Source organism: Gopherus evgoodei, chromosome 3 (assembly GCF_007399415.2).
Source record: "Gopherus evgoodei ecotype Sinaloan lineage chromosome 3, rGopEvg1_v1.p, whole genome shotgun sequence".
In the NCBI taxonomy this organism is placed as follows: Eukaryota; Metazoa; Chordata; order Testudines; family Testudinidae; genus Gopherus; species Gopherus evgoodei.
The window spans coordinates 171,617,963-171,643,441 of NC_044324.1; the positions used below are offsets into that span (position 1 = coordinate 171,617,963).

At 43.1% G+C, this 25,479-nt stretch overlaps 1 protein-coding gene across 1 annotated transcript in view; it reads right to left on the reverse strand.

Annotated features, from left to right (window-relative positions):
- DNAH14 (dynein axonemal heavy chain 14) overlaps nt 1–25,479 on the reverse strand; it is a 496,436-nt gene that overhangs the window by 239,982 nt on the left and 230,975 nt on the right. The window contains 5 exon segments of the mRNA XM_030558364.1: nt 3,641–3,769; nt 10,290–10,424; nt 10,732–10,821; nt 18,523–18,658; nt 23,457–23,468. Of these exon segments, the coding sequence (XP_030414224.1) occupies nt 3,641–3,769; nt 10,290–10,424; nt 10,732–10,821; nt 18,523–18,658; nt 23,457–23,468 (502 nt within the window).

Here is a 25,479-nt window from a genome sequence, read left to right on the forward strand (position 1 = left end):
TGGTAGAGGTTCTCCTATTGGTGTAGGTAATCCACGCTCTTGAGAAGCAGTAGAAATCTTGACCTAGCGCTGTTTACCCGGGGGTTAGGTCAGCTTAACTACATTGCTCAGGAGTGTGGATTTTCTTTTTTACACCCCTAAGCAAGGTAGCTGGGTTGACCTAACTTTTCAGCGGAGACCGGGCCTCAGTCAAATCTTCCATTAGCTTCATAAGGAACTCAGAGACCTTGGCAACAAGTAAACACAAATGTGTTTAATTTACATTCAAACATCTTAAAAAAGCTTTATGGAGTTTTTAAACACAGTAAGTCTGATATGAGAAAAGCCACATTACCAATCTGAGTTTTTCTATTGAAGATTAATTTAGGACCAGCTCTTTTTGATATAGTGGAAATGTGAGCATAAGATATTCCAACCTTCATGATAGTAAAGCTTCAAAATAACAGAACACTGGACAACAAAGTATGACATTTATTTTCACACTCAGTATGTTGATTAGAATTTATATTTGTTTTCTTATTCAAAAATAGAGGTAGGTAGTGCAATGGGTTAATGAACTAGCCACAGACTCTGGAGGCCAGGCTTCATAACTTGTTACATGTCATAAGTGAAAATAAATATGTGGTCTATACCTAGTTCCTACTTGACATCTGCCCTCTTTGTAAAACCACCACACAATTCTAGTAGCCTAGGACTGAAACAGCTAGATCTGTTGCAGACTTAGATTAAAGTGTGTGGGAAAGCTTGCACAACCATTAGTTTGTCAGGTCTGTGAGAATCAAACATCCATGGAAATTTTAAATCCCTGGTTACTCACCTTTTGTAACTGGTTGTTCTTTGAGATGTGTTGCTCACGTCTATTCCACTGTAGGTGTATGTGTTCACCACGTGCACTGGCGCCGGAAGTTTTTCCCTAAGTAGCATCCATAGGGGATTGCTCTCTGCTACTCTCACAACTGGCCTCCCCTTCAGTTCCTTCTTGCTGCAACTCTGACAGAGGGGACAGAGAGTGGATCATGGAATGGACATGAGCAACACATCTTGAAGAACAACAGTTACGATAGGTAACTGTTTTTCCTTCTTCAAGTGCTTGTTCATTTCCATTCCATTGTAGGTGACTCCCAAGCGGGTAGAGTTCATGGAGTGTCAACTGCAAGACAGCTCTGCCAAAGCCAGAGTGGTCTCTGGCCTGCTGGGTGATGGCATAATGCATCATGAAGGTGTATACCAATGACCACATCATGGCTCTGCAAATATCCTGAATGGGGACATGCACCAGGAAACCATCTGATGATGCCTGAGTTCTTGTGGAACAAGCTGTCACTATTGGTGGGGGCACAGCCTGTTCTATCTCCTAACAAGTAAGGATGCACGTGGTGATTCAGGACGAAATCTTCTGAGAAGAAACTGGAAGGCTCTTCATCCTATCAGCCACCACACTGAAGAGTTGAGTAGATGTACTGAAGGGCTTGGTGCGCTCCAGGTAGAAGGCTAGGGCATGCCTGATGTCTACGGTGTGTAGATGTCTCTCTTCTTTGGAAATGTGAGGCTTTGGACAGAATATCAGGAGGAAGATATCCTGGTTGACATGCAACTACAATATCACCTTTGGCAAGAAGGCTGGATAGGGGGACAGTTTTACCTTATCCTTGTAGAACACAGTGTGTGGGGGTTCCAGCATAAGAACTTTAATCTTGAAGACTCACCTCGCCAATGTAACACAGGCAAGTCGCATCATACACGCATTTAACTTACGCAAGTTCAACTATACACTCTCAGCAAAAAAAAAAAAAAAAGAAAAACAAGAAGATACCTGTAAATAGTGCAGGCGATTCCACCCAATGAGTGTATGCCCCGAAGTGAGTGTGAGATGGGAGACGTGAATCTGCTGTTCCCTCAGTCAGTCTCAGTTCCGCATGCCTCTCATAGTGTGAGCATCTCACCACGCTGAGTGTGATTCTAGTGTTTAAAGATACGTATTTTTCATACAACATGGTCCCTAAATGCAAGTCAACTACTTCATCTGGTGCTCAACCGAAGAAACAGCAATCTGTTCCAATGCTGGAGGAAAAACTGGCTGAGATGGTATGTCAGTCTCCAGCGTGGTGCGTAAATATGGCCGCAATGAGTCTAGCATCCATGCCATCAAGATTAGAGAGAGAGAGAAATTCGTCAAGCCGTGGCATCAAGTGTGCCAATAACTGCTAGTTGACAAGCCAGGTGCCTGAAAACACTTTAGTGAAGACTGAAAAGGCATTAACCTTATGGCTGGAAGACATGAATCATAAAGGTGTGCCTATCGATGGCAACATGTTGCAAGAAAAGGCTCCTAGCCTCTACACGCTGTTCAAACCTCCTGCCAAAGAGGGACATCCTTCTGATGAGAAGGAATTCAAAGTCAGCCAAGGTTAGCTTAACAGTTTTAGGAACCACTTCAACCTCAATAACGTGCAGACTACTGGTGAAGCTGCATCTGCCAATGAAGAGGCAGCAAACAACAATTAAAGAAAATAATAGAAGAAAAGGGCTATCTTCTGGAACAAGTTTTTAATGCTGACGGGACTGGGTTCTTCTGGAAAAAAATGCCCAACCGCACTTACATTTTGAAATCCGAACGACAAGCCCCTGGCTTCAAAGCAGCTAAAGACCATGTGATTGTGTTGTTTTGTGGCAATGCGGCTGGGCATTTAATAAAGCCGGGCTTGCTCTACAGGGCTGCAAATCCCCATGCTCTAAAAGGCAAGAACAAAAAATCTCCTGCTTGTGTTCTGGCAATCAAATAAAAAGGCTTGGGTGACAGCAGCATTATTTCTGGATTGGTTCCACAAGTGTTTCTCTTCGAGGTACCGCTTGACATCCGGAATGAAAGGACTTGACTTGAAGTGTTGCTGATTGTAGACAATGCTCCTGGCCACCCTGCGGCACTCCAGTTTGCACATAATGACACCGAAGTCGTCTTTCTCTCCCCCAATACCACCTCCATCGTCTCAACCAAGGCGTGATTCACTGTTTCAAGGCCACATACATGAGGCTTACGTTCTCACAGATACGTAGCACTATGGATGCTGATCTCAATCTTAATGTGATGGAGTGTTGGAAGTCCTTCAACATTACTAATTGCATCACTTATATTAAACAGGCAATAGATGCAATCAAGCCTGAAACAGTCAATGCATGTTGGTGAAACCTATGGAAAGAATGTATGAATGATTTTAAGGGTTTCCCGACCATTGACAAAGAAGTGAAACTCATTGTTCAGGTGGCCAGGCAAGTGGGTGGTGATGGCTTCGTCGAAATCCTTGAGGAAGAAATTGAAGAATTAATTGAAAGCCGTAGAGAAACATTGACTAACGAAGAGTTAGAGGAACTGATAAAATCATCAACAGATGAAGATGATGACGACGAACAGGAAGAGCCAGCAAGTTGGAATCTTGCTGAAGTGTTCCAAGCAGCGAAACACTTGAATGATTTAATTTCTGAATATGATCCCTCTATGGAACAAAGCCTCAAAATCACACGTAGTTATTATGGATGATTTGAGACCGTATCAAAAAATGTTTGAGCAGCTCAAGAGACAACAGCGACAGTTGCCAATCACCATATTTTTCAAGGAAAAACAGCCAGCAGCAGATGAGCCTACACAATCAACTTCTCGAGCTGAACTAGAGCCAACCATTTCGTCTACGACTCGCTCTCTGTCATCCAAGCTCTCTGTCATCTCCATTTCCTGGATCGACAACAAGCCCTGATGATCCCCTGTAATTACCACCTGTAATTAAAAATACAGTACTATAAAAATTATATTTTGCATATGTACTCTATTGTATACTGTACATTACTATATACATTATACATTTATACCTATTACTGTACAGGGTTGTATACACAAAACCATGTACAGTATACTGTACTTTATGGGCGATTTAAGGGATTTTCAAGGGTAATTTTGACTATACACGATTTTTGCCTTACGTGCTGACTTTAGAACCTAACCCCTGCGTAAGATGCAACTCCATTATAGCTACAAGGAATGAGACCTTCCATTACACGTGTGAAAGAGTGCAAGAAGCCAGAGGCTCAAAGGGAGGGCCAATGAGCTTGGAGAGGACCAGGTTGAGATCCCACTGGGGAACTGGATCCCAGACCAGCATGAAAAGTGTTTCAAGGCCTTTCAGGAACCTGACTGTCATCTTGTGTGAGAATACTGATCAACCCTGGATGTGAGAGTGGAAGGCCAATATGGCCACCAGTGCACCTTGATCGATGAAAAGGCAAGGCCCTAGTGCTTTAAGTGAAGCAGGTAATCCAGGATGTATTGTAGTGATGACTGGACTGGAAAGATATACTGATCTGACACCCAACAGAAGAAGCGCTTCCACTTTGCCAGGTAAGTCATTCTAGTGGAGGCCTTTCTGCTTTCTGAAAGAACCTGCCAGATCTAACTAGAACAGGATTGCTCTTCAAGATTCAGCTATGCAGCATCCATGCTGTGAGGTGGAGAGAGGCAAGGTTCAGCTGCAGTAACAGTCCATGATCCTGAGAGAACAGGTCCTGGCAGTTGGAAAGTGTCCATGGGGCTGCTACCGCTAAGTCCATGAGCGTGCCGAACCAATGCTGGCGAGGCCAACCCGGGGTGATCATAATTACTCACGCTTTGTCTCTCTTGATCTTCAAAAGGACTTTGCTGATCAATGAGATTGGCAGTAATGTGTACATCAGGTTACCCGTCCATGATAGGAGAAAGGCAACGGATGGCAAGCCACTTTCGAGACCCTGCAGAGACCAGAACTGGTGACATTTTCTGTTCTTTCTCTATCTGGTGGTGAATTGGTCCACTTGGGGAGCTCCCCACTTCTGGAAGAGTATCTTGACAACCTGCTAGTGGAGGGACCACACGTGGTGAGAGAAGAAGGACATGCTGAGGCGATCCACCAGAGTGTTCTGGACACCAGGGAAGTTGGAGGCTTCCAGGTGGCTAGCATTTTGGATACAGAAGTCCCACAGGTGAAGGACTTCCTGACAAAGGGTCGATGATCGAGCTCCCCTGTCTGTTGAAATAGAAATAGAACATGGAGGCCTTGTTGTCTGTCAATACCTGCACTAAACCAGACAGATGGGGAAGGAACACTACGCAAGACAGGTGGATGGTCCTTAACTCTCTGATGTTTATGTGCAGTGACAGCTCCTCTCAACAACACAGACCATGAGTTCAGAGTGTACCGAGGTCAGAAGCATCCGACACCAGGGACACTGTGGGTCGTGGAGTCGCAAACGGAACACCTTCCAGCACCAGATCAAGTTTGGACTAGCATTGCAGGGTGGTGAGTACCTGTGGCGGGATAGTGAGGAGCTTGTCCAAGTGATGCCAGCCACATCTGGAGGGGTCTGAGGCGTAGTCTTGTGTGCTGGACAACATAAGTGCATGCCACCATGTGTCCTAGCAGCCTGAGACAGGCCCAGGCTGTAGTAAGCAGGTGGGTGGTGATTTGGGCAATCAGATCTGACATTGCCTTGAACCTGGCTTCTGGCAGGAAATCTCTGGTTTGGGAAGAGTCGAAGACTGCTCTGATAAACTCTATCTTCTGCACCAGGACCAATGTTGATTTTTGTTCATTTATCAATAGGCACAGTGCTTGGCAGATGGCTTGTAGCACCGCAACACTGCATTGGACATGCTCCCTAGACTGGCCCGACAAGCTAGTTGTCGAGCTATGGGTAGATTCAGATACCCCTATGTGTTAGGTAGGTTGCAACCTCTACCTTGCACTCTGGCAACACTCTTGATGCTGTCACTTGGCCAAATGGGAGCACTGTGAACTGGTAATGGGTCTGCCCGATTACAAAAGGTAGGAACCTTCTTTAGCCATGAAAAATCAAAATATGAAAATAGGCATCCTACAAGTTGAGGGCAGCATACCAGTCTCCAGGATTCAGGGAAAGGATGATGGAGGCTAGGGAGACCATACAGAACTTCAACTTCTTGAGACATTTTATGATGTCTTGCAGGTTGAGAATAGGGTGCAGCCCCGCCACTGCGGCCTTAGGAATAAAAAAACAGTAGGAGTAAAATCCTTTCCCTCTCAGATACTGGGGAACTTCCTCTACGGCTCCCACCTGCAGGAGGTCTTGAAGCTCCTGAGCAAGTAGATGACTGTGAGAAGCGTCCCTGAAGAGGGATTTGGGGTGGGGGGGGGGGAGGGAGAGAGGGATAGAAGGGAATTGGAGGGTATACCCCCCGCCACAGTGCTAAGCACCTACTGGTGATATTATAGAAGCCCAATCAGGGAGGTAGGGCAGTAAACGGTTGGAAAATAAAAGAGGCATCAGATTCCAGCTGCAGACTGGGAGGTTGCTATTGGGCACACCCTCAAAATGCCTGCTTGTTACCCGGCTGGTGGTGGGTGGAGCCCGACTGAGCAGAGGTAGTCAGCGGTTGGCACTGGCAGCACTTATAGCCGTGGCCTGTCTTACGGTAGCACTCCAACCTGGACTGGCTCCCGAATCTCTGGGTCTGCTGCAGTTTGAACCACTTTCTTGCAGGCGCAGGCGTGTGAAGACCCAGGGAGCGCAATGTAGCCTGGTAATCTTTTGGACCATGCAATCTGTTGCCTGCTTGGTCTGAGAATAGCACCAGGCCATCAAAGGGGAAGTCCTGGGTTGGCTGCTGAACCTCCACTGGGAGCCAAGACGCCCTTCTCATGGACATGGCCAAAGCCACAGTCCTGACTGTGAGAATGGCCAGGAACTCCTGCTTAGAGCCCTCTGGCGAAGAGTCCAAAAGCTTGGCCACGGATTGTCAAATGTTATATCTGCCAAGCAGGGCTGTGTGTGCAGCCACTTGCAATTGGAGGTTGGCAGTCGAATAAATCTTTCTGCCAAACATATCGAGCCTCTTTGCATCTTTGTTCTTAGGGGTCAAATCAGGTTGCCCCTGCCTGTCAAGTTCATTGGCAGTGGATACAACCAAAGAGCTCGGGGACGGGTAGGTGGAAAGGTATTTGAAGCCTTTAGCCGGGACATATTTCCTCTCTGCCCGCTTGGAGATGGGGTGCAGGGAGGAGGGAATTTGCCGAACCACCTTAGAAGGGGCCGCTGCACTCAATATGTCAAATAGGGCATCGGAAGTTTCTGCCAACTCCTCAACCCCCAGCCCCTTTGCCATTCTTAAGTAGCTCCTGCTGAGCTTTGACATGGTCCTGGGGAATCATATGGGAGGGCCCTTCCAATGGCTTATCAAGTGAAGACGATGAGTAGATGGGTTGACCAACTCCATTTCTGCTGCCAGGGGAGCCTTGGCTGAGGCTGGCTACCACTGGACACCCTGCTCCGACTCTTCTTCTGAGTGTTGGGGTGGACAGGAAACTGTCGCCCATCGCTTCTCAGAAGTCCCTGAGACTGATCACTGTACAAGCTCCGCTATCTGAGGGAATTCCCAAGGGTTCTAGAACTGCCATGGAGTTGTCACTGGCCCTGAGGCAAAGCACTTGCTAGCAGTTCTGGGGGAAATCCCGATGAAACTGGCAGGTGACCTTGGCCCACGGGCACTATGAGCTCCTCACCTTCTGAGACTGAGAAGGAAGAGACTTGTCTTGGGGACCATGGAGTTATACCTATCCCATAGAACTGGAAGGGACCCTGAAAGGTCATTGAGTCCAGCCCCCTGCCTTCACTAGCAGGTCCAAGTACTGATTTTTGTCCCAGATCCCTACATGGCCCTCTCAAGGACTGAACTCACAACCCTGGGTTTAGTAGGCCAATGCTCAAACCACTGAGATATTCTTTCCCCACCCCATGGTGGTACCACTACTGCCTCTTTGCCCTTTCCTTTGAGCTGTCCCTGTGCTCATCCCCTGGGGACCGGTGCCAGGAAGTCATAACTCATTATTGGGTCTCTGGTGACAGAGCTTGGTGGATCAGTGATGGTTGCCTCATTATCAATGCCTCACACTCTGGAAATGGTGCCAGGGCTTCAGTGACTGGCAGCGCAGAGACCTCCATCATGACTCCAGAGATTGGCATCGGGCCTCTAGACTGGTACTGTTGATTCAGAGACCAGCGTTGAGACTCAAGAGATTGGTGCCATGAGTCTGGAGGGTAACGCAGACACTCAGGAGACCAGTGCCAGGCCTGGTCTGGTGGCGTGTCTTGGGAGGTCTGTGCCAGATAGCTGGCAAACAACGCTGAGATTCCAGAGAATGGTGCCTGGAGTCGAGAGTGGTGCTAGGAGCTCTGGCAGGCCAGCTGGCTTGTGTTGGAGGGCAGACAGCACAGCTCTGGAGACTGCTGGCGGGATGCCTCCTGTGGTGGTGCCAGGGAGCAGTGCCAAGCAGATACGAATTGTTTTAAAGGCCCCAGGGCAGGATTGCTCTCGAGTGGGCAACTTGTCTCACAGGCATCAGCAGCAGTAGGAAGGACAATATGTCCTTAAGCAGCCTGAAAGTCCTGTGGTGTGGATAGCTCTGCCAGGTGCCGGGTGCCTCTGCTGCTTCCCAGGGTGGTGGGCAGGTCGCAGAGGGGGCTTGACAGATCAGTCGGTGATGCTGGAGCCTGGCTGCACTCTAGAGGGGATCAGCTGCCCCACGTGGGTCTTTGCTCACCTCCGGCTTTCTCCTTCCCTTTACGAGACATGTGAGACTGCCCGATCCCAGTGTGTTTCTTCTGCTTCTTAGCAAGTACTGGGGATGGGGATCGGCACCGTTCGGAGGTCAGGGCCAGTGCCACACTCCGCACCGTCGCAGAGGTGCTTGTAGCAGAGTCCAATCTGGCTGGCTCCGTAAGGAGTGCTTGAAGCCAAATGTCTCACTCCTTTTTGGTGTGTGGCTTAAAACTTTTGCAAATGCGAAAGTTGTCACTTGTGGGTTTCCCTCAAGCACTTCAGAAAGCTTACTTACACTAAGGAAACTAATAAGAACTACACTAGAAACTACCCTCAACAATTATACACAGCAAACAATACTAGAAACAACACTGAAAAAGCCAAAAGCTTGCCAAGGCAAGGGACTGTTCCAGCACCACCACTGGTGGTAAGAAGGAACTGAAGGGGGGGGGTGGTGGTGGTCCTTACACCAGCACATATGCACGTCACTCCAGAGGGCGCCAGAGCCGATCCATTGTGGATACCACTGTGGGAAAAACTTCCAGGACTGGTGCATGTAGCGAGCACCCACCTACAGTGGAATGGACATGAGCAAGCACTCAAAGAAGTAGTAAATTTTTGGCCAATTTAAAAAATGGATACTTACTCAAAAGATCAGAATAAGCTCATGTTAATGAATTAGCAGTTAAATGTAAAACATTTGTATAAAAAAAGAAAAGTATTTTATGCTTCAGACGTCTTTACATAAATCTTTTGTTGCACTGACTTCCAGATTTGTCATTGCTAAGTCTTCCTGTACCATATATGACTTTTTTTTTGTGGTTCAGTATCATGCAATACATTCTTATTTGCAAGATTATTACTGGGTTATCCCTTGTCTAAATTAATTTACATTTTAAAAGGCTAACTACAAAAATTTAAATTTTACTGCAAGATATTGACATTCTTTAATAAAAATGGGAGCATAAAGTATGTTCTTTTTGAAATATAACCAGATCTCTCTCAGTTTTCTTAGCTGAAAAGTGTATGTCTGACTAATTAATTCTAAACGATAAATAGAGGACTAGATGATTCAAGGAACTGGTGATGAGACATGAAGTATTTCATTACTAGGTTATTACTGGTTCAAATCTCACAACGATCTGTAATTATTAAAAGTTGTCTCAGTCTGCTTCCTAGTAGACAACTGCCCATATCACTGATATATTTGAGCACACTAGTGGCAGTCAACAGAAAGGCCAAAGTCTGAATGAATAGGCATGAAGAACAAATAACCTCTCAGGTACAGGGGTGGTCTTCCTAGGTTAAGGACTGAGGCTCAAAGATTGAGTGTAGTGAGGAAACTTCCACTGAAACTTGTTCTTCCCACCCCCACACTTCAGAGTGCAATTTTCAAAAGTGCTTAAGAGACTTAAGGCATCCAATTCCTCCTGACTTTCAATTGGAATTGGGCATCAAACTTTCTTGGGTACTTTTCAAAATACTCTCCCCAGGATATTAATGTGTTACTTTCCCAAAGCACTCAATTTAAAAAGAGGAACAAATATGGATCTTTACTGATAAATTAGTTTGCTGGAAAAATTATGATCTAGGCAGAATTATGAACTAGGCTTTAAAATAAATGCCCTTCAAGATTAAAAATTAAACTAAACCCAGCATCTTAACATATAAGAGAGAGATTCAAATATCTTACCTGCAAAACAGCATCATTTTTTGAAAATTTTTCCAAACATAAAGTGGGTAAAATTACCAAGGCTTTTTCTAAAATTGTTCTAACAGTTGTCTTCCCTCCACCTGTAGGGCCTACTAACATCACACCAACCCGAGCCTGAAAACACATTTGCAAAGATCAGCTCATTTCTAAGTAGCACTGGAGCTTATCCCTAAAATGATAGACTATTAGAAAAAAATTTCAATGATTTAGTGTGTGTGCAAGTTTAGAATTCTGATATGAATTTGATTTTGGTCTCAAAAATATTTTTTCTTTCTACTACAATATCAATTTTGTAGTTCTCAACAGGCATGTGATTATATTAGGATCTTTTGGATACTGTCAGAAATCTTCAAAAAATCTCTGGACTTGTACCTCAAATTCAAGGCATTTGTCATATTAACAAATGTTCTGCTGTACTTACCAGAATTTGATTGTGAAACTGTAAAACTTTTTCTATCTGAGATGCCCAAGGCTGCAAACATAACTGTTGCATTGCAACAGCTACTGATTTCTAAGATGAAAAAAAAATCACACAGTTAGCACAGTAATAGAACTTAAAAGAAATTAAAAGGTAAAGTGACTGCTTCTGCTGTAAATGCATTCTCCTGAAAACATTTTTAGGAAGGCAGCAGTATCAGAAGCAGAAGAAATTAGAAAAGTAGGTGATTTCCACAATACCTGGGGCTAATATTCCTAAAAAAAAATTAAAAAAAAATAGGTTATTGTATCCCCTAAGAATATACAAATGTTTCTGATGCATGCTAGAATGCAATTAACAATATCATAAAGAAATCTCTGATTCATTGCAATCCCAACTATAATGCTTAAATATCACATGCATCCAGTTTAGCACAGCTCAAATTGACAGATAAAATGGAACAGATTAAATTATTGTTTCTTTCTTTTACTTAGTCCTTCAGTGTCATGACCCTGTATTCATAAAACAGTTCTCTTTATTTTCTATAGGCAAAGACACATACTCAGAATTTCCACTTACTTTAATTACAATACTGTACACATCTTAACTCCTAAGACATGTAACATGTTAACTACAACTCTACCCCGATATAACGCGACCCAATATAACGCGAATTTGAATATAACATGGTAATGCAGAGCTCCGGGGGGGCACGGCTGCGCACGCCAGTGGATCAAAGCAAGTTCGATATAACGCGGTTTCACCTATAACGCAGTAAGATTGGTTGGCTCCCAAGGACAGCGTTACACCGGGGCAGCAGTGTATAATATCATGGAAATTGAAAAGAAAGGGTTACTCACCTTGTGCAGTAACTGAGGTTCTTCCAGATGTGTGTCCCTGTGGGTGCTCCACTTCAGGTGCATGCCGGCGCTGCTGATTGGAGATTTTCAGTACCAGTGCCTGGTTGGGATGCGCGTGTGCAGTAACCATCTCATGATGCTGTTGGCGATTCAACTAGCAGTCACGTGTCCTAACCCCTTAGTTCCTTCTCTACTGTATAGTCCTTACTGCAAACTCCGAAGTAGAGGGAAGAAGGGTGGGTGGTGGAGCACCCAGAGGGATACACATCTCGAAGAACCTCAGTTACAGCATAAGGTGATGAACTCTCTCTTCTTCTTCAAGTGCTGTGGGTGCTCCACTTCAGATGAATGTAGAGCAGTGCCCTCATGAGGATGGAAGGAACTTGGGAGTGGAGTCAATTGCTGAGGCTAGTACAGTGGGGCTTAGTCGTGTATTCAAGCTGGAACAAAGAGTGATTGCACAGTGGTTCGTGAATTTGTGTTCAGAGGCCCAGGTGGCTACCCTGCAGATATCTAGAATGGGAACATTGTGTAGAAATCTTGTGGAGGTAGCTAAAGCTCTTGCCGAGTGGCCTCTCATGCCCGGAGGTGCTTCAGTTGTATGTAGTGAATAGCATGTATGGATACAGCTGGATATCCATTTAGATAATCTTTGAGTCATATGGCAGAGCCTTTTGATTGTTCTGTTGTTGACACAATGAATCTAAGAGATTTACGGAATGGCTTTGTTCTGTCTAGGTAAAAGGCTAAAGCCCGGCGCACATCCAGTGTGTGCAGGATTGCCTCTTGAGCATTAGTGTGTGGTTTTGGGTGGAATGTAGGTAAGTGAATTGGTTGGTTGAGATGGAATGAAGATGATATTTTGGGCATAAACTTAGGATGTGTTCTAAGTGTGACTTTATCCTTGAAGAATATTGTGTATGGGGGTGAGCCATGTGTACCCCTATTTCACTAACTCTTCGTGTGGATGTAATGGCGACCAGGAATGCTACTTTCATAGATAAGTGAAGTAATGAGCATGTGGTTAAGAGTTCGAAAGGGGCTCTGGTTAGACTTTTGAGAACCAGATTTAAGTCCCAAGAAACCACACCCACATGGGTGTCTGGATACATATTCTGTATGCCCGTTAGGAATCATTTAGTAATTGGGTGGGTGAATACCAATGTCTCATCTACTTCTTTATGGAAGGCCATGATGGCCACAAGGTGAACTCTAAGCGAGCTCGTAGCAAGCTCTGAGTTCTTTAGGGATAATAAATGATCCATGACTAGTGGAAGTGGTGCCCACCTTGCAGCTGTTTGTTTTGGCACTACAGGAAGAATCTTTTCCATTTTTGGAAGTAAATAGTGTGTATGCTGTATTTCCTGCTGTTTATTAACACATGTTTTACCTGTTCTGAGCAGGTTTGTTCATTGGGGTGGTCATGCCTTCAGGTGAAGTCTCTCTGGGTCCAGATGGAGGACTTGACCGACATCCTGAGAGAGAAGATTCCATAGGCGAGGAAAAGTGAACAGTTTGAAGATCACCGTGCGCGACAGGTAAGGGAACCAAGTCTGTCTGGGCCATGTCACTACTATGAGTATTATTTTGCCTCTGTCTGTTCGTATTTTGTGCATCACTCTGGAGATCAGAGGTATCAGAGGAAATGCGTATAGAAAAGGAGCACTCCATTTGATGAGGAAAGCGTCCCCCAGGGATTGTGCTCCGAGTCCTGCTCATGAACAAAGCTTTGGGCATTCCTTGTTTACCGATGTCGTGAACACATTTATGTGTGGTGATCCCTACATGTGAAATATGTGTTTATTTTGTAGTTCAGTTCCCATTCATGCTCTTGGGAAAATCATCTGCTTAATGTGTCTGCCGTCATGTTCGGTCAGCCTTGGAGGTATGCTGCTGTAACAGAGATGTTGTATTTTATGCACCAATTCTATAGTTTTAAGGCCTCTGTGCATAAGGAGTGGGAATGTGCCCCCCCTGGTGGTTTATATAGAACATACATGCAATGTTATCTGTCGGGATCCTTATTGTTTTGCCTCGTATAATGGGGAGGAAATGTAGGTATGTATTGCGAACCATGTGTAATTTGAGCAGGTTGATCTGTAAGTGTGTTTCCGTGGGGGACCACTTGCCTTGGGTTGTATATTGGTTTAGGTGAACTCCCCATCCAACCAGTGAGGCATCTGTTGTGATTTGTACCTGCTGAAACGGGATGCCTGAGTACACGTTTATTGGGTTTGTCCACCACTGTAGTGAATGTAGGACCTCTGGGGTTGGTGTGAGTCTTTTGTGTAGGTTGTGCTTTCGTGAAAGCAACACAGGTGTAGTCTGGCATGTTTTAAAATGAAAGTGGTGGCTGCCATATATCTCAGGAGTTATCGGCAGGTGTAGGCACCTACACGCTGTCTGAGATCACCGATATGATGGAGGTCAGTGCTGTGAATCAAGGCATCGATAGCAATGCTTTGGTCTCTACTGAATCCAGGTGCACTTCTATGAAGTCCAGTTGTTGTACTGGAGTTAGGGTAGATTTCTTTTTGTTGATTTGTAGCCCTAGGGAGTGAAACAGAGAGATGGTTTGTCAAGTCATGTGTAGTGTTTCCATCCTGGTAGAACCTTTTAGCAGGCAATTGTTTAAGAATGGGAATACCAGTATTCCCTGTCTGCGTAGATGAGCAGCTACCACCGCTAGGGTTTTGGTAAAGACCCATGGAATTGTCAACAGCCCGACTCTGTATTGGAAGTTATCTTGTCCCACTGTGAATTGTAGGAATTGTCTGTGAGCAGTATGGATGGTAATGTGAAAGTAAGCATCTTGTATGTCGAGGGCTGAAAATCAGTCCGCCTCTTCCAGAGCTGGGATGATAGAGTTCGGTGTGACCGTTTTGAATCTGTGGGTGTGGACAAATTTGTTCAGTTTTCTGAGGTCTAGTACGGGTCTCCAACCTCCATTTTTCTTTTGAGTCAGAAAATAATGGGAATAAAATCCTTTCCCTCTGGGTTGTGCTGGAACTTATTCCATGGCCCGTAATTGTAGAAGGTGATCTACTTCTTGTCTCAATAGGTGCTCATGAGAAGGGTCCCTGAAGAGTGATGGGGCAGGCAGGTGGGTAGGTGGGATGAAGGTAAATGGGATGGTATAACCTGTTTGAACGATCTCCAAAAAACAGTGGTTCGTAGTGATGGTGGCCAACATATGGTCGAATGGTCAGAGTCAATGACCAAAAACTTGGATTATTGGTTCTATTGGTGCTGGTGGTCGGGGGCGGTCGGTCAGACCCTCAACCAATACTTCAAAATAGCATCTTGTTTTAAGATGACTGGGATGTCACAGTCTGGGACTGGGTAGGGTGATGTCTCTGTGATCTGTGCCTTTGTCTTTGATTATCATAAGGCCTCTGTTCTTTCTGTCCAGTTGTGTCTATTGCACTGGTAAGGTTGATATCTCCTACATCTGTTAAGGGGCGTATAGATGCCCAGGGTTTGGGGCGTAGTTCAAAAGTCATTGAGTGTAGGACTTCATCTGTTTTTGCCAAGAATAGTTTTTTCCTGTCAAAGGGGAGGTCCCCGACTTTAGTCTGGAGGTCCTTTGGTATTCCAGAGAATTGTAGCCAGCAGGCCCTCCTCATGACTACTGCTGTAGCTGTTGTGCGAGCAGCTCTGAACACGACATCAAGGGACGCTTGTAAAGCAGTTGACCTTAGGTTGACCTTAGGTTATGGTGGATTAGAATTGATCCCGTCTGTCTTCTGGGATGTCTGCTATGAATTCACTGAGTTTCTGGTAATAATCATGGTCGTATTTCACTAGTACTGCTGTGTAGCTGGCCATGCGAAACTGAAGGGTTGCCGATGAGTAGACTTTTCAGCCAAACAAATCCAATCTTTTTGAGTCCTTGTCCAGTGGTATGGATTTATAATGGTGTTGTCCCCACCCCATTGATTCACTGTCTCCACAACCAAGTAGTATGGCTGAGAGGATGAAAATAGGAAGTCCATACCCTTGTTGGGCACTTAATACTTCCTGTCTGCCCTTTTGCATGTCGGAGGTATGGTTGCTGCTGTTTGCCATACTAGTTCTGCTGGTTCCATTAGAGCACTATTAATTGGTATTGCAATCTTAGTCGAGAATGCTGGGTGTAGTATCTTGAGCTGATGTTGGTTTTCAGTCACTTCTTCCAGCTGGATGTTCTGGCTGGGTGCCATCTGTTTGAATAGCTCTTGAAATTGTTTTGAGTCATCTGCAATGGTGGGCAGAGATGGCATGACTGCCTCATCCAGAGGTGAAGATGAATCGTGATTTGGTGATTGTTCTTGGTTGTTGGAATCATCCAATTCCTCTACAGAGTCCTCCTGTGTCTCCGAGGGCTCGTTTGCAGTATCTGTCACAGGGCGTATCTGTCACCTCTGTCATGTATAGGGCCCTTGGGCCTGAGCACAATAAACTGCCCATGGGTCCCACTGTGCCCACTGCGTTGGGAATGGCATGGGGGGCACATCCACAGGTTAGTCAGCCATGGAGGCATGTCCCTGTGTAGGTGTTCCCTGGAACTTGTGTACAACGCTGGGGGTTCAGTGATCATTGGGGAGGTATCTCCAGAGTAGAAGACTACCTCATACATATCAGCTTCCTCACTTGAGAATCTGGAGGCATTTGGTGATTCCAGTTGCACCAGTGCCATTGGCACCAGAGAATCATCGGTGCCGAGTATCGGTGTGGATGAGATTCTGATATCAGCTGCTTTAGTGAGGGAGCATGGTGCCAAGGGCAGTGGTGCCATGTTCTTATGTGTAGAAGCCTGGGAGGTTGATCCCATCTGCCTGTGCATGGCCTTTGCTGGTGTCAACTTAGTACGGTCAGGTTCAGCTCTGTAGTATGTGGCACCATAGGAAGGGGCATAGCGAGCTGAGGCATTGTCGGCACTGTGTCCTTCCTTGGAGTAGTTGGTGCTGTGGAGGAAGTTGATTTATGCCTGCAACTTGATTCCTTATCTCTGCCAGCCGAGGTCCCAGTATTGGCAGTGTTGGAGATGCTTGGAGTATCAAATATGGTCACCCTGCTGGTCACCATGGGTAGCGATCTTGCTGGAGACAGTTTTCTCTACAACGTTTCTCCATGAGCAGGAGATATCTTCCTCTTCCTCACCTTATTGAAGGAGAGGGCTCTTGCTCTGTTTAGGGATAAGGTACCTGGCAAATCCCCCAGTTCCTGGAGGTGTTAGGGATTTTTCCATAAAAATCATTTTGAGTCGGAGATCCCTGTCTCTCCTCGCTCTGGCCTTAAGAATACTGCAGTGAGAGCATTTCTGAAGGATGTGCTCCTCTCCTAAGCAGCAGACGCATTGTGAGTGAGTGTCTGTTGTAGACGGGCATCACGTCCTTACAAGAAGTACATCTTTTAAACCCAGGAGAGGCTGGCATTTTCAGAGTCCAATTTTGGTCATGGGATAACTAAAGGAAACGGAGGGAAAAAACCCCTAGGGAGGGTTTTTTGTTTTTTTGGTTTTTTTTAGTTTAACTAGTTAGAAAAAGAAACAGAAACTTAGTTCAACAATGACTAACTGATTATTGAGGACTAACTTAACTAATAACTATTTTTAACACTTTTCTAGATGGTTCTGTGACACTGCAATTGGAGCTCCATCTGCAGCTGAGGATAGTTGAGAAGGATCTGAGGGGGTTTGGATGCAAGAGCACTACTTGAATCTCCAAGGGCACTGCAAGACAACTACTGTGCACACGTGTCCCAACCAGGTACTTCTACCATAAATCGCTGATCAGTGGCACCGGGACGCACTGACACCTGAAGTGGAGCACCCACAGGGAAGTCAAAGAAGAACTTAAAAATCTTTTCTGACATGGTTATGACTTGCTCTTTTCTGTAAAAGTCTCATAAATAATGGGCTTGAGGAACCTCACACTATTTTTCCTAAACAGAATTATTCTCAGTATATATCAGTGTAAGGTCTCAATCCTGCAAAGACTTATGCAAATACTTAACGTAACTGAAGTCAATTGGACACATTGCCTCCTTAAAGTTAGGTCCTCATACCGCAAAGACTTGCATATTGCTTAAGTAGCGGGAAAATCAGCCCAGTAGTCTCACAAAAGATCTCAAGATGATCAAGGGATCTTCGTTCACAAGAGCTGGACAGAGATCCATCTTCTCTTCAATACATACACAAACTCCAGCTATGCATGATCACCAAGAATAGAAAAGACTCCACAGTGTTCAAATCTCTGGGCAAATTTCAACAAATGAAGAGGAAAAAGCTCTCCAGGTTTCTCTCAAACAAACTAGAAAATCCACCTTTAACAGAGATCCCATGCTATTTTATATCAACATGTGAAATTAACACAAAAGACTAAAAAGTAAATTTGATTTACTTTTAAAACATTTTTCTTTAGACAACTGAGATAATTGGACTACAGACAAAAAATGTTAAGGGAAAACCCTGCTTCCCCTTTCCTCTGCAGACACATAGGGCCGAACAGGTAGTGGAACATGTTCCACTGCACAGAGCACAAATCAAGGGAATTTGCAAAGGAGGTTTCCACTCCCTGGTCTCAGTGGGGTTGTGAAGGATGGAGGATAAATCAGCAGATCTGGGACTGGAGATCTGTCATTCAAATGTATCTGTGTAAAGTGGGTCAGGCCTGAGTCTTCAGGAGTTACAGAGTGGCTCCATGGCCTAGGGTGGAGAGGGGAAGGATGCTATTTCCCTGGCCATTGGAGAACTCTCTCTCATCAAGACACATCACTTTGATTTGCTGCATATCAGGGTTTCTCCCTTAATAAAAAATTTAAGAATTTTTAAACCATTAAAGATTTTTTTTATCCCTTTCTTTATTGAAATAAAAGAGTGACATTTAAGTTGTCAATCACTATCCCAGAAAAGCCTTATTCATTTTATTACCTCTAGTTTGTGAGTGCTTACTCTTGGAACTGTAATTCCTGGGAACAGATCTGCCATAATGTTCTCAAACAGAGGAACATCTTCCACAAGAAACTTGGGTAAATTAGCTTCTTTCAATGAATTGATTATAATGAGAGTTTCTTCTTCTTCAGGAACACTAGTATCATAATTTCTAGAAAAATTATAAAAAGAATGTCAAGCCAGGATATTTAATATATGATTTTATCTGACTTACACTCTTGGAGAATATCATTCTCATTTTCCAATTTATTTATAATTGTGCATCATACTGTATATTTTAGCAGATATTTTGAAAATAATCACATTTTTGTACTGAAAAGAGTTTGGAAGGACAAGGTGAGATCAAACTTGTTTATTTAATTTGAATTTAACCTTGGAACATAATTTTTCTCACTTTCCTCATTTGGGAACCAATCCAATTCTGACTGAAATAAAATAAAAGATTTTCACTGACTTCAATAAAAGTTGGATCAGGCCCATAAGTAGTAAATTCATACAAAATCTATTCAACAGGAGGGAAAAAAGGCAAACAAATAGAGTAAAACAGGAATTCAAGTCACAGTATATTATAACAAAAATCAAAGAAATATAGGGCTGGATGGGATCTCAAGAGGTCACCTAGTCCATCTCCCTGTGCTGAGGTAGGACCAAGTATACCTAGACCATCCCTGACAGGTGTTTATCTAACCTATTGGTAAAAACCTCCTATGAGGGGAATTGCACAACCTCCTTTGATAGCCTATTCCAGTATATAACTATCCTTACAGTTAGAAATATTTTCCATATATCTAACCTCAATCTCCCTTGCTACAGATTAAGATAATTACTTCTTCTCTATGTCCATTGAAAGTAGGACAACAATTGATCACCATCCTCGTTATAACATATTTATAGACTTTTCAGGTCTCCCCCTCTTTTCTCAAAACTAAACACCCCTAGTCTTTTTTAAACCTTTCCTCATCAGTCATGTTTTCTAAATCTTTTATCATTTTTGTTGCTGTCCTCTGGACTCACTTGAATTTGCCCACATTTCAAAGTGTGGTGTCCAAAACTGGAAGCAATACTTCAGATGAGGCCTCATCAGTACCAAGCAGAGCAGAACAATTGCCTCTCATGTCCCACATATAACACTACAGTTAATCCACCCCAGAATATTTGCCTTTTTTGCAACTGCATGTGTCATGGTATAATTCCCCACTCTGAACCTTAGCGTCCAAAAAATGGGGTACCAGCATGAATTCCTCTAAGCTTAATTACCAGCTTAGAACCTGTAGCGCTGCCACCAACCAGGAATTCCTGTGCCTGGTACACTCTGGTCCTCCCAAAACCTTTCCCGGGACCCCCAAGACCCAGTCCCTCTGGATCTTAACACAAGGAAAGTAAACCCTTTCCCTCACCGTTGCCTCTCCCAGGCTTCCCCTCCCTGGGTTACCCTGGAAGATTACTGTGATTCAAACTCCTTGAATCTTAAAACAGAGAGGAAAATTCACCTTTCCCCCTCCTTTTCTCTCCCCCTCCCAGACTCTCCCTGAGAAAGAAAGTAATCCTAACACAGAGAGAAAATAACCTCTCTCTCCCCCTTCCCTCCTTTCTCCCCACCAATTCCCTGGTGGATCCAGACCTAGTCCCCTGGGGTCTCACCAGAATAAAAAAAAACAATCAGGTTCTTAAACAAGATAAGCTTTTAATTAAAGAGAGAAAAAACAGTGAAAATTATCTTTGTAAATTTAAAAAATGGAATAGGTACAGGGTCTTTCAGCTATAGACACTGGGAATACCCTCCCAGCCTAAGTATACAAGTACAAATTAAAATCTTTTCAGCAAAATACCAATTTGAACTCCTTCCAACCAAATACACATTTGCAAATAAAGAAAACAACCATAAGCCTAACTCGCTTTATCACCTAATACTCACTATTCTGAATTTATAAGAGCCTGTATCGGAGAGATTGGAGAGAAACCTGGTTGCACATCTGATCCCTCTGAGCCCCCAGAGTGAACAACAACCAAAATCTAACAGCACACACAAAAACTTCCCTCCCTCAAGATTTGAAAGTATCCTGTCCCCTCATTGGTCCTCTGGTCAGGTGACAGCCAGGCTCACTGAACTTAACCCTTTACAGGCAAAAGAGACATGAAGTACTTCTGTTCTATGAACCCTTGACTATCTGTTTATGACAGCATGACATTGTCTCATATTGTGACTCACTATACCCCCAAATTCTTTTCAGCAGTACTACAGCCTAGCCAATTATTCCCCATTTTGTAGTTGAGGATTTAATTTTTCCTTCCTAAATGTAGTACTTTACACTTGTTTTATTGAATTTAAACTTGCTGATTTCACACTAGTTCTCTAATTAATCAAGGTCAGTTTGAATTCTAATCCTGTCCTCTAAAGGACTTGCAACCCCTTCTATCTTGGTGCCATCTGTACATTTTATAAGCATACTCTCCACTCTATTGCCAAGTCATTAATGAAAATATTGAATAGTACCCAACCCAGGACTGATCTGAGCAGGACCCCACTAGATGTCCCGTTTTGACAGTAAACCATTAATAACTACTCTGAGTATGGTTTCTCAAGCAGTTGTGCACCACCTTTTGGTAATTTCATCTAGACCTCATTTTCCTAGTTTGCTCATTAGAATCTCATGTGGGACTTACCATGGCTAATACAATCCAGTTCTTTAACATAAATACCAATGTCTTAACAGCAGTTGGAAGAAAGAAAGAAAGAAAGAAAGAAAGAAAGAAAGAAAGAAAGAAAGAAAGAAAGAAAGAAAGAAAGAAAGAAGACCCCAGATACATGGGACTTTTGTTAAAAACATACACCTTATTGAGGAACATCATAAACACATTAAAGGTAACTGGTTCCAAACACCTTATATTTCTCCAGGAACATCAAATAAAAGAAGTAGAAATCATTATTGCCAAACATATACCTTACTAAATAAAGGATAAATATATAGATAATGAAGGCAAATGTCTAGTTAAAGGTACATTTAACATGGTGATAGAATGCTAATGTTAGGAAGTATTTGTGCCCCTAGTCACAGTCAAATACTTTTTTTCAGAAAGTTATCTCAGACATTAGAAGATTTTAGAGAAGGAAATATTATTATTGGATATGATTATAATTGTATCCAGATCCTGGGTTAGATAGATCAGAGAGGTAGTATAATAAAGGATAGATTAATTCTTCTCCTGATTTTCTATCTAATGGATAAACATACTCCAAGAGGTGTCTTAACCCTATGAAAAGAGACTACTCCTTCTTTTCAATATCCCATAGAACATATATGATCTCTAGATCTTTGCTTAGTACAGCAATGTCAGCACTGGAAGGATGCATCCCTTGAGCAGATCATGCATTAGTTTGACTTCTTATAAGACAGTGGAAAGACACACTAAAATGAAAAAAATGGAGATTAAACATCTCACTTCTATGGGGTGATAAGAAAAGAGTTGAAGATATCAGAGAGGAAAATAAGCAATATTTTAAGGAAAACAGTGATGACTAGATTTTAAAAAGCACTCTGTGGGATATCTTGAAAACAGTACTTGGGACATCCTAATTAACAAAAAATCCTATGTTAGAAAAGTTAGAAAAGACAAAATGCAAACATTGCTCAATAAGGCTGAAAAATTTAAATTACATCAGAAAAATCAATCACAGAATATATACAAAAAATAAGAGAGGTCAGAAGCAAGTTAGATTTGCTACAAACAGAAAAAGTTGAACTGGCAATCAGATACACCAAACACTTATATTATGAAAAGATTAACAAAAGTGATAAATGACTAGCTAATATACTAAAAATTTTAAAGGAAGTAAAATTATACTTCCAGTCTGGAAGCGACAAATCAACTGGCAACTGGCCCAAAAGGCATATGTGAGACTTTTGCAAACTTCTATAGGAGACTTTAGTCCCTAGAGTCAGTTGACCATAAGCTGATAGAGGAATATTTTGCTAAATCTTGAACTCCCTGACCTAGAAGCCCTGGAGCAAGATATTAACTCAGAGGAAGATCTAGAGGTTATTAAGTCTCTTAAAAATAGTAAATCCCCATGCCCTGGTGGATTTCATCCAGAATTCTATAATTTTTTTAGGATACAACTAATATAAGAGTTAACAATATCTTCAATGAACTAACAAAAAAAACCCCTAAGATATTTAGAGAGAAGGATAAATTGTAGTCATCCGAAAACCTGGTGAAAATCATCCAACTGTGTGCCTTAGAGGCCCATCTCCTTACTAAATCAAGATGCAAAAATGTATGCTTCCATCCTAGCAAACAGACTGAAAAAATTATTACCTAGATACATTAATAGTGACCAAAACAGGTTTGTATTAAACAAGCAGCTATCGGATAATGTTAACAGAGTTTTAGACCTGAATTTCTTTGAAGACTTTATGAATGAGGTCCATATATATTTATCACTAGATGCACTAAAAGTTTAGAGAGAGTAAACTTGCAGTTCTTAAAAGATATTCTAGATGCACGCAGTTTAGGCCCTATTTTTGAAAATTGGATTTCAGTCTTATATTCCAACCATATGCTACAATAAGAGTAAACAGGATATCGATGAGAAAAAATTTCCCCTTTTTAGAGGCAGATATGCAGGATGCCCCTTATCACCTCTTCTTTTTGCCATGTTAATGGAGTCATTTGCCCGATCAATTAGCAATATTGGTAGTCCATCGCTAACGATGACTACCAACGTTGCTGACTGATTGGGCAAATGACTGGCCTGATCAATTAGAAATAATCCTAATATAAATAGAATTACAACAGGAAAGAGGGAATGCAAATCAGCCTTATATGCTGACAATGTCATGGTATTTGTTATGAATCCCTGTTCAAATACTATAAGAAGTGCAAGAGGTAATCTAAACATTTGAAAAGTGTCAGGATTTAAAATAAACAGTGACAAGTCAGAAGTTCTGGATGCAAGTGTGGGGTCTGATCTACAGAAAGATATAGAAGATAAATACAAAAACAAATGGATAACTACTTCAATAAGATACTTGGGAATGCACATTTCTAAAAGACGACACATCTTAAATAATATTATTTATACTAATTTGATTAAGAATATCAAAACAGATCTGGAAAGTTAGTCAAGAGAAGGTTAACTCACCTTGTGCAGTAACTAAGGTTCTTCGAGATGTCTCCCTCTATAGGTGCTCCATTGGAGATGGGACAGCAGGCCCTGTACCTGGGATCAGAGATCTTCATCAACCACGTCCGTAGGACCACATATGCACATCTCCCCACTCTCATGCTGTGAGCGGGATGTATATATAGCACTGTGCAGTCTGACCGCCTCCAGTTCCTTCTCTGCCGCAGAGCATATGTTTTAGGCTCTGAAGCAAAGGGGAAGAGGAGGATAGTGGAGCACTTGCAGGGGGACACATCCAGAAAAACCTCAGTTACTGTACAGGGTGAGTAACCTTGTCTTCCTCTTCGAGTTATGTCCCTATCGGTGCTCCACTGTCAGTGACTAGAAAGAAGTGCCTCTAAATGGGCAGCTGGGGCTTTGGAGATATCCTAGGAAACATGTCCCAGGAGAGTGTCTGCTGCGGCGTAGTGCCTAATAGAGTATTGCTGGGTGAAACTGTCTGTTGATACCCATGTGGCAGCTTTATAAATGTCATCAATGCAGACCTTATTCAGAAAAGCTATTGAGGTGGAAAATGAACATGTGGAATGTATTCTGATTGTGGTAGGAGGTCGTCTGTGGTGGAGCTCATAAAATAAATTATATACACTGTGAGATCCACTTGGAAAGGCATTGTTAAGAGATGGCTGTGCTTTGGATCTTTCAGTGGTTGAGAAGAATAATCATGTTGATTTTCAGAAATGTTTAGTCCTGTCCAAACAAAACACTAATGTTCATCTTACTCCAGAGTGTGTAGAGCTGCCTCCTGTTGGTTGTTATGACACTTTGGGAAGAAGTAAGGAAGGTGTATTGCTTGCTTGAGGTTGAAAGATTATGGAAATTTAGATAGTAATCTTGAATTTAGGCATAGGGTAACTTTGTCTTTGTGAAACATTGTGTATAGATATGCCATAAGGACCATGATTTTGCCCACTCATTGGGCAGCAATGGTGGTGACAAGAAAGGCCATTTTCATTGACAGATGCAGGTAAGATCAGGTCACCATTAGTTCAAATGGAGGTCTAGTTAGAGAACATAAGATTAGGACGATGTCTCAGGCAGAGGTCAGGTCTCATAAGTGGGAATAAAGATTTTGGAGACCCTTCAGAAACCGTTTTGTGAGCAGGTGTGTGAAAAGGTATGTGGCAGTAAAAAGTAGTGATTGCCACCATGTGTACCCAAATAGAGCTGGTAGATAATCCTGATTGTTTAAGGTATAACATGTAGTCCAGGATAAGTGGTAACTGAGCATGTGCTGCGTCAATTTGGTGGGAGGCACACCAGCTTTGAAATGAGTCCATTTGTAAATGTACTTGCATCTAATTATGTCACGCCTGCTATTCAAAAGTATCTGTTTGACTGCATATGAACAGGTTATTTCCGAAGCCTAGAACCACGTAGGAACTAGGCCTTGAGGTGGAGCATCTATGCATTGGGATGGAGGACGTGTCTTGTGGAAGGACCATGGTGTTGGACAGAGAGAAATCGGTTGGCATACTATATCTCAAGGAGGAAGTATACTAGACCTGTTGTGGCCATGTTGCAGCTATAAGAATGTAGGAGCTCAGTCCTCCTGTATTTTGCAAAGTACTCAGAATAGGAGGGCAAAAGGAGGGAAGGCATAGAGGAGTGGTGCATACCATGTGATAAGGAATGCATCTCCCAATGATCTGTGTTCCAGTCCTGCTCTGGAACAGAATTGAGGGCAATGGGTGTTTTGCAGAGTGGCAAACAGATCTATGGTAAGACATCCCCACTGGCTGAAGATAGGCTGACAGGCTTGCATGGCCAGT